Below are 20,623 nucleotides of genomic sequence, written 5' to 3' on the forward strand. Positions count from 1 at the left end.
AAACAAACAAAATGAAATAGGACAAAACAAACAGAGGGGCAAGAGCCAAAAGAAAAGCATAAAAAACACACAGACACAGAGACACACATGCTCACACACAGGGAAATCCCATAAAGACACAAAACCAGAAAAGCAATATTTGTGCAAAGGCCCTGTGATGTTAAATAATACAAAAGCCTTGACAAAGCATTATGGGTCAAAGGACCTGCAAATGAAAGCATCGCAGATTAGGCTACTATGTACATTGGTATCGAATGACCTGTATTTGGACTTTAAATGAGGTTGTCTAAGAACCGTATTGCTGGGACAATTAGAGGCTATTGAAATGTTTCTTAGTGTTAAAATTTCCAGGCTAGTTTAAAAACTATTCTGGTTTTCAGGAATGAAGGATAAATCCTAAAAAGGGGGGAAGAAGCAGGAACCAGCCATCTGAAGGCATTGGGAAGTGACCTCAAGCTGGCAGGTGCTACAGAAGACTCCTCACATGGGAAAGTAGAGACTGAGGCTGGGCTCCTTGGTTCTGTGCTTCATTCTGTTTTTTTTTTTTTTTCTTTTCTCCTTAAAGAAAGACTCTATTAGTTAATAAAACTCAAACAGGAGTCCCAGGCCTACTGTCTTGATGAAAATGAGGGGAGAAATTTAGGGTCAATTTACCAAAAAGAGCAGGGAGTATCTTGAATAGGAGTCATAAGAGGTCGATTATATGTTTATGTATTCTGTCTATGCATCTGGATTGCCTGAACAGGCAATGTGGACAGCAGAGTCCACACAGCCTAGTGGAAATGAAAAGAACCAAATAGAACTCTAAGAATTCCTAGCAGGAAATATATAGAAGTGCACTCTGCCAAGTATATTGCCTGTTAATGTTTTAAAAAAACTAATACCGCTCAAAGGAACATATAAGACTGAATTTCTGTACTTATAATAAAAAAATATAGTTCAATTTGTGTTGCAAAAGTATGAACAACTAAGGAGAAGCCAAAAACTTTAATCCAGTGTCAAGGAAAGGTAGCAAACTTGAACGTGATGTTGAAGACATGCTGGATGTTGCCGTTATCAGGCAGGGGTGTTCAAACAGCTAGGCTGTGCCCATGCATGCATAGGAGAAACAGTCACAGGGAAGGAAGAAATAAGAAAATGAAAGCCAGAGATCTGAGAAACATGCATGATCTATAGTGAGCTTGTGGGGATATAGATAATTTCATCATTTTAGCATTGTACAGATACTGAAAGAATTCTAAATCCTCTCTAACTTTTGGAGCAATTTTCTAGTCATACTACAATCAAAGTGATATTTTATCAAAACAAAGCTATTTTGATATAGCTATATCTCATATTTTTTAAAAATCTATTAATAAATTGAATTAATGTAATTTCTCTCATTCATTCTCCCTTAAAAGTCTCCTATCCTGAGTTGCATTTTGTGGGAGGACTGTGACAGAATTTGGCAAACCGCTCGTTTTCAAATCTTGAACAGTGGTAAGAAGCAAAGTTACAAAAGGAGTAAGCAATTTGGATTCGATGAATTGTTTCCCAGTGCAGTACAGAAACCAAGTGAGGGCGAAGGGACCCATGGCGTTATTATTTGTGAATTTTAGACAGCAGCTGTGGAATAATTTATTTATTACTTTTAATACTTTATATTGATAAATTGATATTTTATTTTAATATTTTATATTTTTATATTGATAAAATAATATTTTGTGTCACTTGAAAGTTTATTTTCTTCTGTGAAAATATGGGCACGAGTTAGGATGGACTATTTGATTTAACATACCTGGTAAATCCAACTTCACACAAGGCATTGATCTTTCTCTCCCAACTGGGCACTTATAGACATCTCCGGTTCTTGCTTTGGGTTGACCAACTAGAGGAGAACCAATAAGAACCCTGAAAGTTGAATCAAACAATTAAGAAAATTAAGCATAATGAGGCATTTGTTTTGAATTATTTTATGGTAAATTCTGAGACAGTTTACAGTTATTCCCATAAGCATCACAATATTGTGGTGAGGCTGTTAGTAATTTAATGTCATCTAAAAAAAGCATGGTATCACCATCAAGTTTCAGATTTCTAGTGTTGCTTTAAATCTTAGCAGTCAGTCTGGTTAACATGAGAAAAACAAAGAAGAAATGCCAGGAAGAAAGGGTGTAGAGGAAATGAAATCTACAGAGACTGCATTGAGTACAGCCATTAGTAATGAGTAAAGGTCCCTCATGAAACTTAAGTTGGGACTAGAGAGATGGCTTAGCACTCCATAGTGCTTGTTGCTCTTGAAGAAGACCTAAGTTTGATTTCCCGCGCCTACACAGTGGCTCCCAAATATCTGTGAGTCCAGATATTTGGGGGATCTGATGCCCTCTTCATGTCTCTTGAGGACTACGTGCACATAGTATACAGACAAACACACAAGTAAAACACCATACACATAAAATAAAAATAAATATTTTAAACATTAAAAAGAATTACATATAAAAAAACTTGTAAGGTACATTACCATCTGTTGCAGCTTTACCATTCTGGGATAGACATATAGAGTTGAAGGATCTTAAGCCAGCATGTACAGAGATACCTACACATCCATGTTTATTGCTACACTATTTACAATAGCCAGGATATGACACTGGCCTTGATGTTCATCAGATGAACAGATTAAAAATATACAGTACACACACATACACACACATATGCACACATACATACACACATATAAACATATACACACACATACACATGCACACACATACATACATACACATGCACTCATATACATACATATACATGTACACACATACACACATATATACACATGCATATACACATGCACACACAATACACATAAACACACACATAATGGAGTTTTCTTCAACTGTAAAGGAGAATTAAATTATGTCCTTTGCTGGAAAATGAAGCTAAATATCATTGTGTGAATCAAAATAAGCCAGATTCAGAAAGATAGGTATTTACTATTTTCTCTTGTATATGGAAACTAGATACTCTATATTTATATAGATATATTTACAAATGACATGAAAGTAAAGTAGTGGCAGAAGCATGTAGGGTAGAGCAAAATTGTTAAGAAGTAGGAGGGTAATGAGGAGAAAGACAAATATTAGGTTCTCTCTGTTACGGAGAATCTAGAGCTAAAAGATGTGCTAGGAAGCTGCAGGGACTTGTTTGGGAGCAATGGAGTCAGCAGGGTGGGAGGGGGAGAGGTGAAAAGAGTCAAACCATCTGAGTAATGTAGTAGAGAGGTCACTTGTTGGTTCCCAGCTGCCCGGCTAGTTTAGACCCGAAATAATCACACAGAAACTACTAATTAAAACACTGCTCGACCCATTAGCTCTAGCTTCTATTTGGCTAACTCTTACATATTAATTTAACCCATTTCTATTAATCTGTGTATTGCCACGTGACCGTGGCTTACCAACAAATTTCGGAATGTCTGACACTGATGGCATCTCTCTGACTTCGCGCTTCTTCCTCCCAGCATTCAGCTTAGTTTTCCCTGCCCACCTAACTTCTGCTCTGCTATAGGTCCAAAGCAGTTCTTTATTAATTAACCAATAAAGACAACACATAGACAGAAGGAACTTCAACACCAGAGTAATGTTAATTGACAGATATGTATAAGCAGTGTACCATGAATCACCATTCTCTATACTAATGAAACATAATTTACATAATTAAAAAGATGCATATGAGAAGTCATAGATTTTGCTTTATTGTTTTATTTATCACCACCATATTTATTTCAGGTAAGCCTACTACCCTGTTGCTTTATGAAAACAAACAAGTATAAACGAATTTTTTCCCATGAGAAACTACCAATTTCAGAGAAAGCAGGAAGCATAAACATGAGATCATTCGGGATTTAAAATGAGAAAGTCTTAGACTATAAGGACTTGAGAAAGAAGGATAGTTCTAAGACCCAGGATAAGATTTTGTGTCTTTTTAGACACTGATAAGGAAAATAAAGTTATGTTTCAGCTCCTCCCTGTACAGGCAGCATTCAGATCTGTGCCATTCACTTAAATAGTCTCCCAGAATATCTTCAGGAAAAGACACTTTAATATGCATGATTGTTAAGGCCCTTGGGTGGATCCCAAACTGATGCTGCCCTTGAGGGCAAACAGCTACATTCAGTCTCTAGGACGCTATCATACACTGTAAAACTCTGAACTTCAAGACTGTCTGAGACTATGTTCTTACAAGCTCAGAGACGACACAAAACACACTAAAGTATTTAAAAACCATATCTATATATAGTTGGGAGTATAAATATGTTTCAACATTCTAGAATAATAAATATAGATTAACTAAAACTTAATAGGAACTTAAGTAAATAACTTTACCAAGCTGCTCATTACTGTCTCCATTCGTACAGGATGTGGGAAGCCTGATTTAATGGGAGTTCATGTGAAAAGTCATGGAGGATTTGGTTGACAGCACAAAAGCATGGGCCCACAGGGATTTCAGTGCCAAATATGCTAATGTGACCTTAGGCTCCATTTCTGAAAATAGACGGTCTGGTCAAGGAACGCGATAGCCCCTCTGTGTTCTGCCCTGGTCATGTCTGGAATCCTCACTCTAAGTGGAACATAGGCACAATGGAGTGCATTTAGGAGCCTGTGACTCAGATGGGGAAGAGTCAGGCCATTCTGTCAGGGGAGAGATGCTCTAGAAAAAAACTGGTTCATTTAGTCAAAAGGAAAATGCCCAAGAGAAGGACTAAAAGAGTAGAGAGCGGTACAAATGGCTCAAGCAAACACTTCCATAATTTTAAATACTTGTAAGTTTGTCATACTAACAAGGGATGAAAATCACATTCTATAAATTCTTTGTAAGGGCTTGTATTAATATAAAGAAAGTTATAAATTATAAATATCAAGCTATTAAGCAGAATTCTTTGAACTTACAGTATGATGTACTGACTGAACAAGCTCTGATGGACACAAAGACCCACGAGAGTATTACTTTTAGGCTACAGTTCTTCTAGGAAACCATCATTCAAAATGGTCTAAGAAAAGAAAAAAGCTTAATACACAAAGGCAATACTAAGGGAAAATTAAGAAATAAGGATAACAGCAAAAGTAATAGATTACTGTAGGCACAGTCTGTAAAACCTTGTTTTACAGACGTTAATGAGTGTATACAATAGGATGAAAATTTCTCTGTGACGTAATTCAAAGAGAAACTCCAGCTAATTTACGTGAAAAACTGGTCTAATTTAAAGGAGATGAAACCAAATTACTAAACTCATTATGGTAGCACTGATAACAGCCAACAATTATTGAGTTTATGCCATGTGCCAGACACTGTCCTAAGTGCTTTCCATACCCCAAATAATCAAATTCTCTCTGTAGAAGACAGAATGTGCCTTAGTGATAGGCTTTGTGTGTTCAAACTGTGGCTGCAGTGTTTACTAGCTTTCTGGTTTAAGATAAGTCAGTTACCCTGTTTGAGTCCTAATTTCTTCATGTCCAAAATGATGGCAGATCCTTATCTCACACGATCATCATCGCAAAGGTCAACAGAGCTGAGATACGCAAAAGGCTTAGAATAGCATCAAGCTCATTATGAGCTACCTAAACATCAGATATTTCAGTTGCTGCATCTTTATTTCAGATTAATAACAATTGAGATCTATGTAACACATTGATCTAAAAGAGGGTGTGGAAAAGCACAACTTGTTATATCGAAGATTCTAAGATTAGTTTCTTTTACAGTATTTTGTTTTATGCAAAATGGTTGCATAAATTGATGGTTAAAAACAGGTTAGAGAAATTAGTGTACCCTTATTGAAGCTATTTATCATGAAGCTGGATAAGTTAATGCTTATTAAAAATGGGGCTGGAGAGATGGCTCAGTGATTGTGAGCACTTGCTGTCCTTCCAGACAGTTAAAATGTCCATAACACACATCTGGTGGTTGTCAACTGCCAGGAACTCAAGCTCTTGAAGATTCCACTCTGCAGACAGTAGCACACACACTGACATACACTCATGCGCATAAAGGGAAGAAAAGAGGAGTCTAACTAGTTATGAGGGTGTGCCCTGGTACCTGGAAGTTATCAGCAGAAAGAATGAGAAATCGTAAGTTCGCGGCCATTTCCAGGCATGTAGTGAGTTTGAAGCCTCCTTGAGCTATATAAGACACAACTGGAAAAAGACATAGGCATCTCACATAATACATTTCATTTGCTTTAAATATCTGAGGCTTGGTTGAAAAGGTAAGTTCAAATTTATTAGCATAGCCTCGTCTCCTTGATTGTTAGCCAAGCTACTGGAAATAAAGGGGCTGTAAGCTCAGAGTTTCCACTCACGCCTGATGTTCTGGACCCCTTTCCTTCTGTCTGTGGTGCCACTGGCTTACTGACACTTTTCACACAGGAGTTAAGCAATCTTGCACCATCTGCATTTGGTTGAGGTGCTAACTGACTGAAGTCAAATGAATGAACCCAAGGGGCAGAAGAAATATCATAAACCTCAAAATCTTAAGGATTATACAATCAATGATTCTTTAAGTCAGGAAGTAGCGGGATGATTGGTTATCCTGCAACAATAAAAGAAAACAGGACATTTCCTGTTCCCCTGGCTTTTACAACCTTTCTTTCCCTTCCTCCAGAGTGCTCCCTAGGCCTTGGGTGCAGGGGTTGTGCTGTCCTGAGTTACTTGGGACTGGGCTTCTGAACTCAGCATTTTGACCAGATGTGGTTCACTGTAATTATCTCTGATGCAAAGAGAAGTTTCCTTAACACAACCTGAGAACTACATCCGGTGGTAAGATCTCAGAGGAACAGGAAATTTGCTGTGAGACTGTGTCTCCTAGAGATGTCACAGAACCTATATCTGTGAAGTCTCACCAACATGGCTGCTTAAATATGACCTGAACAAGGGCAACAACAGCAGACATGTGCATGTGGAAGGGGAAAGCTCACGAGGCCTCAACCCCACAAAAAGCACTGTAGGCAATTGGAAATGCTGAGAACAGGAGAGATAGGCTTCCCCTGGGAGAGTACTTCAAATGGCTATTTAATAACAAATAGTCACCCTGGAAGGGAAAAAATATGTATGTGTGGCATAACAAATGACAACGGAATCCTGAAAAGCAGGTTATTAGCAAAGAAGTTGTGAACAACAAGAGAAAAGGAAACGGAGCTAGTGCACAGCCCAGGGAATGTGCCAGGGCAGGAGAATGGAGCCTGAAAGGACATGATGGGAGGTCTGGGTGGCGAGGACCCAGCAGGAGTCTACTTCCAGTGCACACTGGAGCAGGTGGACTAAGAGTCCATAGCCAATAGAAAGAACTGGAATCTGAACGGGTGCAGCAACCATAGCCAAGGTATACTATGAATCCTGGGGAAAATGCAGATCAAGCTATGTGAATTCAGGAAGCGGTGGAACCTGGTAGCTGACGATTGAGACAGGAAGTTTGGCCGTGGTGATCAATGGTAGAGAAGGCAGCAGCAGGATACCGCAGGTAAAATGGTTATTTACTTTCCTGGGGACTGTCTCCTCCGGCAGCCACATGCTCTTCTTGAATCACACACACCTTACCACTCTAAGCCTAAGTCAGCCTCATTTTTCCCCATGCTACATAAAAATAACAAGACCTAAGGAAAGTATCATCAGTGGGTTTGTGGAATTCCAGCGATCCCATGTCTCAGTCCCGTTATCTTTTTTGTCTGGCAGTACAGACCACATTCTGTCATAAAGTATAACTTTCCTCTTTCTAAAATGATTTATTTGTTCTGTGTGTGTCCTTCTCTAGTTGAACCTCAGCACCCCAGTACCAGTAAATTGTTTTGTTCACTTATATATCCTCAGTGCAGGTGACAATTTTAGATATATATAAAAAAAGGAATTTAGTGCTATACCCATAGACCATGGCCTGGCCCAGCGGTCATCAGAGAGGCCCATCCAGTAACTGATGGAAACAGATGAGAGACCCACAGTCAAACATTAGGCAGATCTCGGGAATCCTGTATGTATGTGTGTGTGGGGGGGGGTACGGAGGGGAGAGTCCCAGAGGTCAAGGCACTACAAGGAAACCCACAGAATCAACTAACCTGGGCTCATAGGGGCTCACAGAGACTGAACTGCCAAGCAGTGAACTTGCATGGGACTAACCTAGACCCTCTACATATATATAATAGTTGTATAGCTCAGTCTTCTTGCGGGACTCCTAACAGAGGGAGCAGGGGCTGTCTCTGACTCTGTTACCTGCTTCTGGTACCCCACTGGGTTGCCTTGCCCAGTGTTAATAGGAGAGGGGTGCCTAGTCTTGCTTTAACTTGCTATGCCATGGCTGGCTGATATACAAGCAAGGCCTGCACTTTTTTGAAGAGAAGGGAGAAAGGAGTGGGTAGGTAGGGAGGGAGAGATGGGATGGGGAAGAGACTGGGAAGAGAGGGGGTAGAGAGGGGAAACTGTGGGGTAGGAAAAATAAATTAATCATAAAAAGTACTAAAAAGGAAATTTAAGTGAGAATAATAAAAGGGACTATGATCTTCACTATTGAAAATTTTGAGCCAAGTTGACTTATTACACCTTTGCTTCTATGAATATGTTTGTTGTTTTTGTCTCTGATTTGAGACACGTTCTCATTCTGAAGCCCTGGCTATTCTGGAACTTGCTATGTAGACCAGGCTGACCTCAGACTCATGGAATTCTCAGCTCTCTGCCTCCTGAAGGCTGGGATTAAAGGGATGTTTCACCATGTTCAGCATAAATTTTGATTTTATATAGAACCATTGAAATATCTTGCCTGTAGGTGAAGAGAAAAAATATTTTGGATATCATTACTGTTCTCTAGAGAAACACCTAGTGAATTCAAGAATCTTTAAAACTAAAAAAAGATTTCTTTTCTCTATGTAAAAGTTCCAGTCATAATAAAAACTTAGTGAGTTGAGATGAAATGTGTTATTCATACTTTTAATTTTTGTTATTGTGACCATTGCTTCATTACTTTGAGGAGTGGGTCATGTCTGATGTCATTCTACAGGAGAAATCTATGAAGAGGGGTTTTCCAGAGTTACAGTATTCCAGAACACCCCTTTTAGCTTAGTTCTTCACTGATGTCTGATAGAGTCAACCAAAGCCAATCTCAGACTGTCAGAGTTCCTGTCCCAGCCAATTTTGTTTCTGTCTTTCTTTTATGAAAGGAGTAACTGTTCAGTGACCTCAAAAATGAAACTTGAACAGTGACCCTATTAATTATAGTGATTTTTATAAGAAAAAAAGGCAGAATGCTATAAATGAAATGAGACAAAAAGGAGATAATTTTGGTAAGAGGACATGTAATTTTTGAAAGGCACCATAAACAATGTAAAATGAATACTGTGTTAAACTCTACAAGAGAAGAACTTGAGGATGTCTTCTCCCTCTGAGCTTGAATAAGTTTTATCCAAAAGATACACATACTGGATACAGCCCATCAGCCACATAAGTCATAGTACCCTTTCCTAGCACAGTCTAGGGTCCTGGGGAGGGGAATCAAAGAACAGCAGAGTTTTGATACACTTTGAGCTGAGGATTGGGTTTGGGGGATCTATCTGTCTTCATCCTGACATCTACTGTGGAAAAAGACGCCCAGTGAAGTCATTGATGCCTCCAGGATAGCCTGGACAGTCATTAAAAAGCCCAGCATGGAAGAAATAAAGGACGAAGACAGAATAGTGGAAAGCCCCAAACCACATCTTGCATTTTCCCGAAAGCTTATGCTGGGTTGTGCATTGTTTACCAGCTTTCCTTCAGACTGAAGCTATTAGGCCAAACATGCTCTTCTAGATTCTTCCAAAGGGCTTTGCAATCCCTTGGATGCTGCAACTCATGCTAGCTCTGATGAGCAACACCGATCTTAATCAGAGGTATGATGTGTTCTGTTACTGAGAAAACATGTGGTTTCTCGGCAAGAGTCATAAAGTAAATTTACACTTGAAAGTAAACTTCTGAGAGGTAAAAGGGATATAAAGCTGCTTTAGTATTATTTTGATTCATCCCAGAGAATTTAAGCAATGTATTTCACACACAGGGGACACACATATAGGGACCCAAGAAGAACTACTTCCTTCTTTAGGCATGGTACAGAGGTAAGATGAGTTAGAATGGGTTGTGTGTTGTGTGTGCTTAACCTAAATTGGACAAGTTTCTAAAATATGGGCAGTAAAGAGTTATGGAGATGTTCACCCTAAAGAAAAGTAAAACAGCACAATCCGTGTTCCTCAAAGCACATCAGGTATTCCATAGTGCGTTCTCCAGTGTAAGCCTGTGTTCTCTCTGATTTTATAAGCACGTGTAGAATATTCAAATATCTTTCTCCATCACCAGTGCCTGGGTCTCTTTAGAGTCACAGTTGGCTACTGTGCCACCCATTACAGATCAGGAATTCTGGGATGGAAGTTATTTTATTTGTAAATTCAGTTATCTATACCCTTTTGGTTGTTTCAGTCTTTTTACTTTACCATAAAAATCTTTAGAAATGTTGGGTGTTAAAATAGAAAGAGGCAGCTGATACCCATTTACATCCAAAATGCTCACAAGCCCCCATATACGTACTGACATATAAATTCTGGTGCTAACAACAAAAATAGCAATCATCAAAACTGACTTTTTAAGATATTTCTAGTAAAGGGGAAGGCACAGAGAGGCTTAAGTTACAATTCTAGTCCTGCTTGATTCAGTCCCATTACTGTTGTGGGACAATGGTCTTGTACCCTGTATAGATTTGTTACTTGTATTTTCATAAAAGGCTGATTGGCCAGTAGCCAGGCAGGAAGTATAGGCGGGCTGATGAGAACAGGAGAATTCTGGGAAGAGGAAAAGGCTGAGTTTGCAGTTGTCATCCAGACACAGAGGAAACAAGATGAGAACACCTCACTGATAAAAGGTACCAAGCCACATGGCTAACATAGACAAGAATTATGGGTTAATGTGAGTTATAAAAGTTAATAAGAAGCCTGAGCTCATAGGCCAACCAGTATATAATTAATGTAGACCTCTGTGTGGTTCTTTGGGACTGAACGACTGTGAGACAGGGCTGGACAGAAACCTCTGTCAACACATTCTTCTAGGAGAACCACCCTTTATTTATTTTTATGTAGTTGTGCTTCATGGATGGTAAGAACGTGTTGCACAAGGTTTAGCTGTTTAGCCAGTACAAAATCATTGAGTGCGTGCTATATATGTGGCCACATGTCAGTACAGAGCAGGATACTGTCTATAAGGGTAGGCCCTAAAGCCAATCATCAGCTTTTATACTGTTAGCTTCTCTATCAGCATCCCACTTTAAACTTTATAACTATCTAGACACCATCTTGAACTCAAACTGTTTAAAAATAAACTCATCAACTTCCTAAGATTGATTTTACATGTATGTACATAAATATGTCTCTGTCAATGACTTCCTGTTTCCCAATAGTCCAATACAGATTTTGAAATATATCTTATCATTTATTGCCTTCATTTTCCATTTCTAAAGCTATATCAAAACTTAATACTCAGTAGTCCTCATTGTCTGCTATGTTCAGCAAGTCCGGTTTTCGGGGAGGAGGCAGAAATCCTCAATAAATAAATAAATTTAAAAAAAAACCTTAATACTCATCTATTTGATCTATTTGGGAATGCACTTATTGGATTCCAGTCATAGCCTAGTCTTGGGCATCCTCTCTCTTTTTGGATTGTTTTGTTTATTTTTTATTAGTTTCTTTTGATTTTTTTTGAAACCATATTTAAAGTATATCAGATGGGCCTTGAACTCCCTATGTAATGGAGAATGACCCTGAACTCCTTATCTTCCCATCTCCGTGTCTCAAATGCTAGGATTCTAGGCTGTCCAACCAGACCCTACAAAGTCTCATCTTTTAAGGACTAAATTGGGCTCTGGCTTGCAGGCAGATTTCCTAATTTGTAGGCAATCCAGTCAGATTATGTTAATTTCCTAAATTATATTTAATGAAACAGCCTCCAGTGGTCTCTCCGCACACTGGTTTTGGTTCTAAGATCTGTTCCTTGTCCTTGAAGGTCTACCTTGTCTCCTGTGGATCCCCAGCTTGAGGTGACCTTTTCTCTCATCCACAGACAAGTCACCTTTCAAGACTCAGATTACAAGTGAGGAACCACGTTTATTTTTTTCCTGAACTCTCAAGGAGCTCCCAGTGTGTCCCACATTGCTTGGCACTATTGGAAACTTAATTGTTTCCTATATACCCTCTAGATTATAAACTTCTATATTTCATTTCCTACAGAATTAGAACACTGCTGTATATGTTGGACATATTTGCTGCTTGACAGATCCATATTTATGTTATCACTAAAGAAAAAGTCTTACCGTTTTCAAAACCATTTGTAAAGAAAACTAAGCAACATTTAATGTGTAAAGCAAGATCTGTAAAGGCATGGTCTCAGAACTAAGAAAAGGTTGAGCCCTTATTATTGTCTCACAAATGTCTCTAGAATTATCAGTGTGCTTAAAGTCCATTTCAGTGCAACTTCAATCAGACAAAAATTAGCAACATTTGCTTTGCAACTCTGGTTTTCTAGTTAATCTCTGTAATCCCTTTTTCTGTCTCTTTACTATTTAGCTCTTTGCCTCTGCAAAGGCAGGTTGTTTCTGGGAATGAGATGCATCATAGCTTCAAAGTCTCACTTGGGGCTGACTTCGTCTCTTAATCCTTGGCCTTCTGGTTCCATGAAGAACAGGGACTGGAGAATTCATGGGATGAAACCCTTATAGTAGGGGATGAGATCTTAAAGTCCTACCTCAACTTGATATGCCATGCTTTGTTGACACCCATGGGAGGCCTGCCCCTTTCTGAGCAGAAACAGAGAAGGAGTGGATGGGTTAGGGCAGAGGAGAGGTTGGGGGAGAGATGGGAGGAGAGAAGAGAGGGGAAACTGGAGTCAGGTTGTAAAATAAATGAAAAAATTTAATTAAAAAATGTGAGAGCCTAAAGAGGTCAGATGGTTCCAAAATCGTGAGGAAAATACTAATGAAGGACTTCTGATGGCAATATTGCCTAAAATCAGAGAGTCAATTTTACGTGGGGGAAGAAACTTGCTGTTACCTCTCATATGAAGGATTAAACAAAATAATATAACAAAATTGAAAAGAAATTTAATAAAATATTTTGTCAGTATTGGCCTGACATTTAAGTAGGTGTTTTAACTCTGCAAAGGTTGATGCTTACTACAGTTTCCTTTAAATTTATGTATCTCTTAGTGATAGGTAAAATTGACGTTTGGATGTGTTTTCTGCATAATCAGAAAGAAGCCTGGATAACCAGTGCACTTACTGTTTCCCCCATGGGTTGAGCATAAATGGTTGTCTGCTGTTTAAAAGGATGACTGTGCTTAACCCTCAACAGAGCACAGGAGTGTAGGGAGTACAGGAACAGGAAAAGTGCGCAGAGGATGGGAAACTCCATAGCAATCTTGCTCAATGTCTCATAAGTGGTAATGTACATCTAAAATACAATATTGATACTTGGAAAATTTGAGAAGTCAAATTATTAGTTTCAGCAGTCTTTAGGGGATTACAATCAAACTTTAAAAGTCTAAAAGAGAAATCAAAATACATATTTTTTCTGTGAAATAATAATTGTGGACTGGCACTTCACTGTTCTCTTGTTTGATACAAGTCTCTTTTGCTAGGAAAATAATGGGCTCTTAAGATTGAGAAACAGAGAAAAATATTAACTAACTCATAAAGTTTTTGACATCAGTTAGGTAGGATGCAAAGCAAATGGCCTCTCCTATTCATTTTGTGAAGTGGTTAAAAATTAAATATACTCTAAATTTTGTTCTAAAATGGACTTAACCAAAGGTTCACAGTATTAAAAGTGTGTCAGCAATTCAGTATAGTTTATGGTTATCCTTAGACAACACTTAGAATATAACTCAAATACCAAAAAAACTAAGCCACCACCAACTAAAGTAATAGTAACTGTTTCTGGGCATCCCATCTCCTATCGTGTCCTTCTTCACTAATTTCAGTCAAGCATCCAAGTAACTCGAGAACAGGAACAATTTAGGAATGCTTGTCAAAGCAACATAGTGGCTGAATACATACTGAAATACGAAACTTTCTTGAGGTCAGTCTAGTAGCGAAACAGCAGAAATAAGTAACCACTTCCTCTAAAATTCCAAGGAATGCCGTTCTTTAACTTCATGTCAGCTTCCATCACCAACCCACTAGAATACGTTTCTAGCACAAACGAGTCATTCAGTTAATGTTCCATTCATAAAACAAGCTGCAAATATTTTCCATTTTGTGTGTGTGTGTGTGTGTGTGTGTGTGAAAGAACTGGACAACAACAGAGCCTGTTTGCTTACCATTTTCCTTCTTCATTTTCGTATTGTTGAACGGTGTATCCAAACATGTCCTCCACTGGGCCACTGAAACTCATTGAGTTTTTCACATCAACGTTGAAGGAAGTGCAGAAGCCTAGAATAACTGAGAGGGGAAAGAAAGTCAAGTTACACAGGGCGAAGAGAGAAAGCATCACATTTGGGGTCCTGGAAGGCATTCTTAAAAGGACCACGGAAAGCTGTGCTCTTATGAAAAAGAACCATTGAAACCCAAGAAGATGAGAACTCAAGGAGGGTTCTGGTAGGATGTTATATTGAGCACCAAAAGGATGGGTTTTTAAAATGTTTGGAAATTAAAATCTATACCATTCCCAGTAGTAAAATTTCAGGATTCAGTGGGAATGACAAAGATTAAAAATGACTAAAGAGTTAGTTCCAAGATGCTTTCCCAGAAGCGATCCTTCCAGTACAATGTGACCAACAGTGACTTTAAACAGCTCCCTTTCCCCACTGCAAATTCTGAAGATGCAGGCAGTTGCATTTAAACTTTTCCAGTCAGACCTTTCTCCTGTCTGTTTCTGAAAGGAAACTGCCTTTTCCTTTGCATCTGAAGGGTTCCTTTCCTCTGGGTGATCTTCAGGGGACTATTTCCACTCAGGGATGGCTTCCTAGGCAGACCTGAGATAACTTCTCTGTCTCCTCAAGAAATGAGCAGTTGATGGAAGTTTCTACTTATACAAAAAAAGCCTCCTTGCAACTGTGTTGACTGTGGTAAACTCACAAATGTTTTGGATTAAATGAGCTATAATATTCTCAGTAGTCCATGCCCTGTACACATTATATATACAATGAGTTTATCTCTTTCTCTGTGATCCAGATATAAGAAAAGTTTTTAAGAAGTGTGACCACATACAGAGGTTCTGAAATCACAAGTTCAGATGGAGGATACTACTTCATTTGGTTTTGGTTTGGAAGAACAGACTTACAAGTTTCAATATCCCTGTCCTGAATAAAACCAACAACCCTTATCAAAGAACATCATCTTATACAGTAATAGCACATTCTAAGGCATGTTCAGAGATGATTAATGTTCAATTCTCAAAACTAGATTCAATCACACAGATTCTGGAAACTTCTCTATTCTAAAGATGGAGGACAGGTAACATATCCAATCTCTTAGCTCTTATCCACTCTAAACTTCTTCCATAAATACACTCGAAATCCAGGTTGCTCTGACCCATAACCTTCAAATTACATTAACACTAGTAAGCGCTTATTTGATATACAGGAATCTAAGTTAATTTAGAGAAAACATTTCCAGAGGAAATCAACCATTCTTTCCATTTGTAGATTTATCTATATATCCTCCCTTTATCTTCTAAAACCTCTTCTTTGATTTTTGAAGAAACTTCCTACCAATATAACTATTAAATACTATTTATATTATTGTTTGCTGGAGATGTTCCCCCTGGACTAGGAAAACCTTAAAACTGAGGACAGTTTTACTCCTCTTTTTATCCTTCATAAAAATCTGGTGCGGTTCCTCTCACACAGATGGGCAGTAACATGTTTATAGTCTGAGAGATAATGTGTTGCAGAGGGCAGGGTGCCAGCTGTGGCTGGAGATGCACTGGCAGCTGTTCCATGCTAGCAAAGCAAGACTTGTTAATGTCCTAAGGTAAGGGGGAGATGGGACTTGGCAGTGAGCAGAAAATTTCTACCCAGGATTTGGAAGGGTCTCTGAGCATATTAGGAGACACGGGACAAATATGGTCGCAAGATCACAAAGCGATCTTCCTGGCTGGCATGAAGAAGTAGACAAAGAGTAGACGACCAGGATACATCCTTTTATGTACATTTCCTCTTCATTCCTCAAGGGAGACAGAACACAGCTGGCCACCATCCCCACATCCTCTTTTAGATACTGGGAGGTCATTTTGCACAGTGCTCGGTCTCTGCTCCAAGCTTTGAGTACATGCGCTTAACCTTTCTTCTATGGTTTTGATGTTTTGAACAGTTTCAACTTAGTACTTTTTTTTTTTTTTTGCATGAGACATACACAAAATATCACCTCCACAGTGTGTTTTCTCAGCCATGGCACTAAAGGCAATTTTGTCACGAGGACTCATGCCAAAAGGTGCCTAGCAATGTCTATGGCCCACTGCACACGACACTAGTGGCCTTCTGTGAATTTTCACAATCAACATTATCTCTAGACACTGCCCAAACCCCGTGGAGTCAAAGTTATCCATAACTGAAAACAACTGTTGAAGAGATATAAGGATCCAAAAACTCCTACCCAGGACTGTACGCCAGCTGTGGCTCAGAGATCAGAGGATGCCTAGTCCAAGGCAAGTTAGCATCATCAAGTGAGCTTGTGAATCTCAGGTCCCACCCAAATTTCAAGAACCAAATCTCCATGGGATTGTATCCCTCTTACTGTGTGACCTGTTGTTTCTTCATCACTACGTCTACACAGGTAGAAGAATTGATCTACATTCAAAGGATCCCCCTTTTAGACAAAAGGGGAAACACATGGTTTTTTTTTGGAGGGGTCAGCATCAATTTCACTTGTTTGAAGGATTTCTTTATTCAGCACATTATCATTTGGGGAGCGGGGTTCTCTCCTAAAGGCCACTTGAGCACTCGATATCCGTGGGCCTGTCTATTCTATGTGTGGCCTGGAATGCCTGAGGGTGGGTGCTGCATTGTTTTTCTGTCCTTAGAATTTACAGGCGCTTTGCTCAACGTAATTTTAAATCTGTCCCTTGTATGTTTTCTGAGACACCATGGAGCCTGTGGCACAGGAGATGACTTTTTTTTTTTGTTGTTGTTGTTATTTTAAAAAAAGTAGTTTGCAATTTGTCTTTTTGATTTAAAGGAGTAAAAGCAGTGTCTCATAACTTTTAGTTCAATGCTTAGTTTATTAGAGTAGATTTGCTTGGAACTTTATGTTCTAGAAGTAAGGCAAAATGGTGCTTATCTCAACAAAAGGGAAAAACAAACAAAAATCATAAAACGAAACATAACAGTCTGAAAGGCTTGGGAGTCCAGATAAGGAAAATATTGAAAGTAACCAGAAGTGAGTAAGTATAGAGATAGATGTCTAAAGAGAACGCTAATCTCACATGTACCCCTGAGAAGTCTTTTTCTAACAATCACTACACCATGTGCTGCATGCCATTCCTCCTTTTCAGTCTACTAAACTCATCAAAAGTCCTGCCAATACCATTCTCATCAGCACCATGTGAGTGAGCGAGAGCATCAGTAGTCAAGAATAGTCCCTGTATTTCCACGGGAGTCCACAATATAAAGCATCAGTCACCATTCACATTGATGGAGATTTTTCCCTAAAACCAGAAGAAAAAAAAAAAAACAGAGTGACCAGTAACTCAGGGCCATCTTTGGAAGAAAGTGCCTTCTTATGACCAAGAATTGGTTTGTGTAGTTCTGTGTTCTCAGAGGGCGGTTTGAGGAGGAAACTCTACTTTAGTGACAGCTGGTTGAGAAGGATGTTGAGGAGGCTGGTATGGGAAAGTAGCCATGGCAACAGAGCTCAGACCAAGTTGCTGGAAGGACTTCACGGAAACCTATGTTTATAGAGAAAAGAAAGCAAAGCGTCTGCTCCTTTTCAGGCAGGACCATAGTTACGTGTGTCCCAGTTAAGAGCAGATGAGAAAGTTGGGGTGGTTGATATCGAAGGTTATCATTTGTAAATTAAATCATTTTTTGTTCATTTCCCCCTTTTGGATAAAATTTAATGTGCAAAGCGATAAATGAGTGAAAGAGATACATAGTTCCCAAGTCTGGTTTTTTTTGGGGGGGGGTTCCAAAATAATGTTTTTCATAGAAATAACATATTAAGTTTTGGCTGGAAAGGGTAATAGCTATAACTTTCTTTTTGTGTATTTGAAACTGAATCTCAGAGAAATTAAGAGATGAGTCTAAGCTGAATGTATTAACAGCAGACAGAGGATGCCAAGATGGGTCTCCTTGGGTCCAGTTGTGGACTTGCTGTAACAAACTCTAGACTGTCTTTATTTCCAGAATGGTTAGAGTAATAGGTCAGATTAATAAAGATGAAAATATAACCCACCTGAGAACAACACTCAACTGGCCCATGCAAGTTTTAACCCTGTACAGTTTTGGAATATTTGAGGTGTGACTGGAAAAAAAAGTTGAATGAAGGTAGAAAACTTTGAGCTACTTCAGCGACAGTGGAGTCTGGTGGAGGCCACACCCTTCTTCCCTCACATTCCCAGTTCCAAGAACAGTCACTGTGGCCTATGAGCTCACTTCTTAAATAAGAAAGTCAGGGCCTGAGCATCTGGCCCAGCAATGCTGCTCTAGTCATAACCAGATGGGAATATATAATAGCTAATGGAATTTTCTACCTGGCAAACTCTGAGGCCAAGGCAAATGAGCATCAAGTAAGTGGTGGCAAAGAAGATGCTTTATAATGATATTATTCTCCTTTGATAACTTCTTATGTATATTTATCCAATGTAGCAGCAGAGCTCATAATTAACATTACTTTCAATCTAAAGTTTGAAATGATGACATTTAAAATGAAAGTAATAGTTAAAGTGTACAGTGAATTGATGAGTCCCAGAATAAGTTCCTTCCTGTTTTGTCATATATAAAAAAAACTGGACAATATCAATGCTTTGTCTCTGAAATTTTCATTAATTTACTTCTCAAGGATCAAATGATTGGATCTCAATTTTGAGGTACATGGTTTCCAAAAAGAATAAAAATTTGATTGAAATTACAAGATCTGACCAAAACAACTATAGGATAACATCTTTACAGGTGATCTGAAAGTTGAAGAGATTATTTTTTTATAGCTTTTTGTTATGAACATGATCCAAAAGCCTCCACTAGCAAAGACATGGGAAATCAATAGTGAAAACACGACCATAATAGAGTCTGATCGGAGAGTACAGAAAGAAGAAAGGAATCTGAAAATGACATCGTAATTTCAAACACAGAAGGTCTGTACTTGCCATAAAAAGAAATATGTCTAATTCATGCTCCTTGAGACAAGAAAAATGTCCCCATAGAATGACATAAAGAAAACACACAATGCCATTCAAAGTCGCTTTCATCGGAAGTGATGGAATATGTCGGCAAGATGTCTCCCTCCATCAGCAAGGCCAGAAAAAGCCAACTCAAACACCCTGGTGTGCACGTGTTTTCCAGCTTCACCCTGGGAGGCTGCTCTGTGAATTCGGTTTGCTGCAGCCGGTGAATTGTTTTGTCTTTGCTTCTAAAGTCCATGACCTCTAGTTGTTAACAAATGGCATTTGATCTCCAAAGTGCTGCAGGCATGCATGCATGCATGAGTGTGAGTGTGTGTGTGTGTGGTGTGCATGCATGCGTGTGAGTGAGTGTGTGTGAGTGTGTGAGTGTGTGTGTGAGTGTGAGTGTGTGTGTTTGTGTGGTGTGCATGCATGCGTGTGTGTGAGTGTGTGAGTGTATGTGTGTGAGTGTGTGTGTGAGTGTGTGAGTGTGTGAGTGTGTGTGGTGTGCGTTTGTGACTTGTGGGAGGACTCAAGGGAGCATATTTTTTTAAAACCTAGTAGGTGTTTTCTACACATTTTTAAGAATGAGAGGATAAATGGAAAAAATAAGGGTTTTTGAGCAGAGACATCATCCTGACTTGTTCCCTTTCAGACTAGCTACCCAAAATACTCAATTCCACCAAGGTGTTTCCCAAACATCACTTAAAATTCCCCTTTAAAGTTTTTCTGCGGAATCTGCTCTTCAGTGGTGTTTCTTTTCCTTTGTAGTATCTACAGACATCTGCTCATTGCCCATAACCTCTCCCACCACAAATAATTGCTTGCTTCACCAGCTCCTTTCAAACTGTGTCTACTCTGCTCTCGGAAATTCTGACTCTCAGGACGCCACCCCCTTCCCCTATCAGCATCGTGTGTTTTACGGGATAAAAAAGGTGCAGGACCTTAGGAGTCCTGGATCCCACTGTGGGAACACAACTCACATGTTTGTGCAAGCAACATGAGCAGAGGGCTGTTTTGCAGCTGCCAGGGCATTCTGAGAGCTGAACGCATTAGGTCCTTGATGATTCAGCTGAGCACCGCATATGCGAAGCCACACGGCGCTTCAAAACAAATCAGGGGGGCCGAGTAACATGCAGAAATAATAAGGTGGACAGTCTTTGGATATAAAAAAAAACACTGAAAAACAGCTCTATCATTGTCGGTGTAATCTTTTCAAAGGATTTTATTAACTTAACTCCAGGTTCAAGCTCCGCCCTGCCTCTGTGTGTGTGTGGGGGGGGTATGCATGTG

The 20,623-nt window shown here is 39.2% G+C and overlaps 1 protein-coding gene across 1 annotated transcript in view; it reads right to left on the reverse strand.

Moving 5' to 3' along the window:
• The window catches only part of Itga1 (integrin subunit alpha 1), a 153,911-nt gene that overhangs the window by 78,381 nt on the left and 54,907 nt on the right, over positions 1–20,623 (reverse strand). Inside the window, exon 3 of the mRNA XM_005356825.3 lies at positions 1,778–1,890. Coding sequence (XP_005356882.1) covers positions 1,778–1,890 — 113 coding nt within the window. The remainder of the gene's footprint in view (positions 1–1,777; positions 1,891–20,623) is intronic.

This window comes from Microtus ochrogaster, chromosome 19 (assembly GCF_000317375.1).
Source record: "Microtus ochrogaster isolate Prairie Vole_2 chromosome 19, MicOch1.0, whole genome shotgun sequence".
Lineage (NCBI taxonomy): Eukaryota > Metazoa > Chordata > Mammalia > Rodentia > Cricetidae > Microtus > Microtus ochrogaster.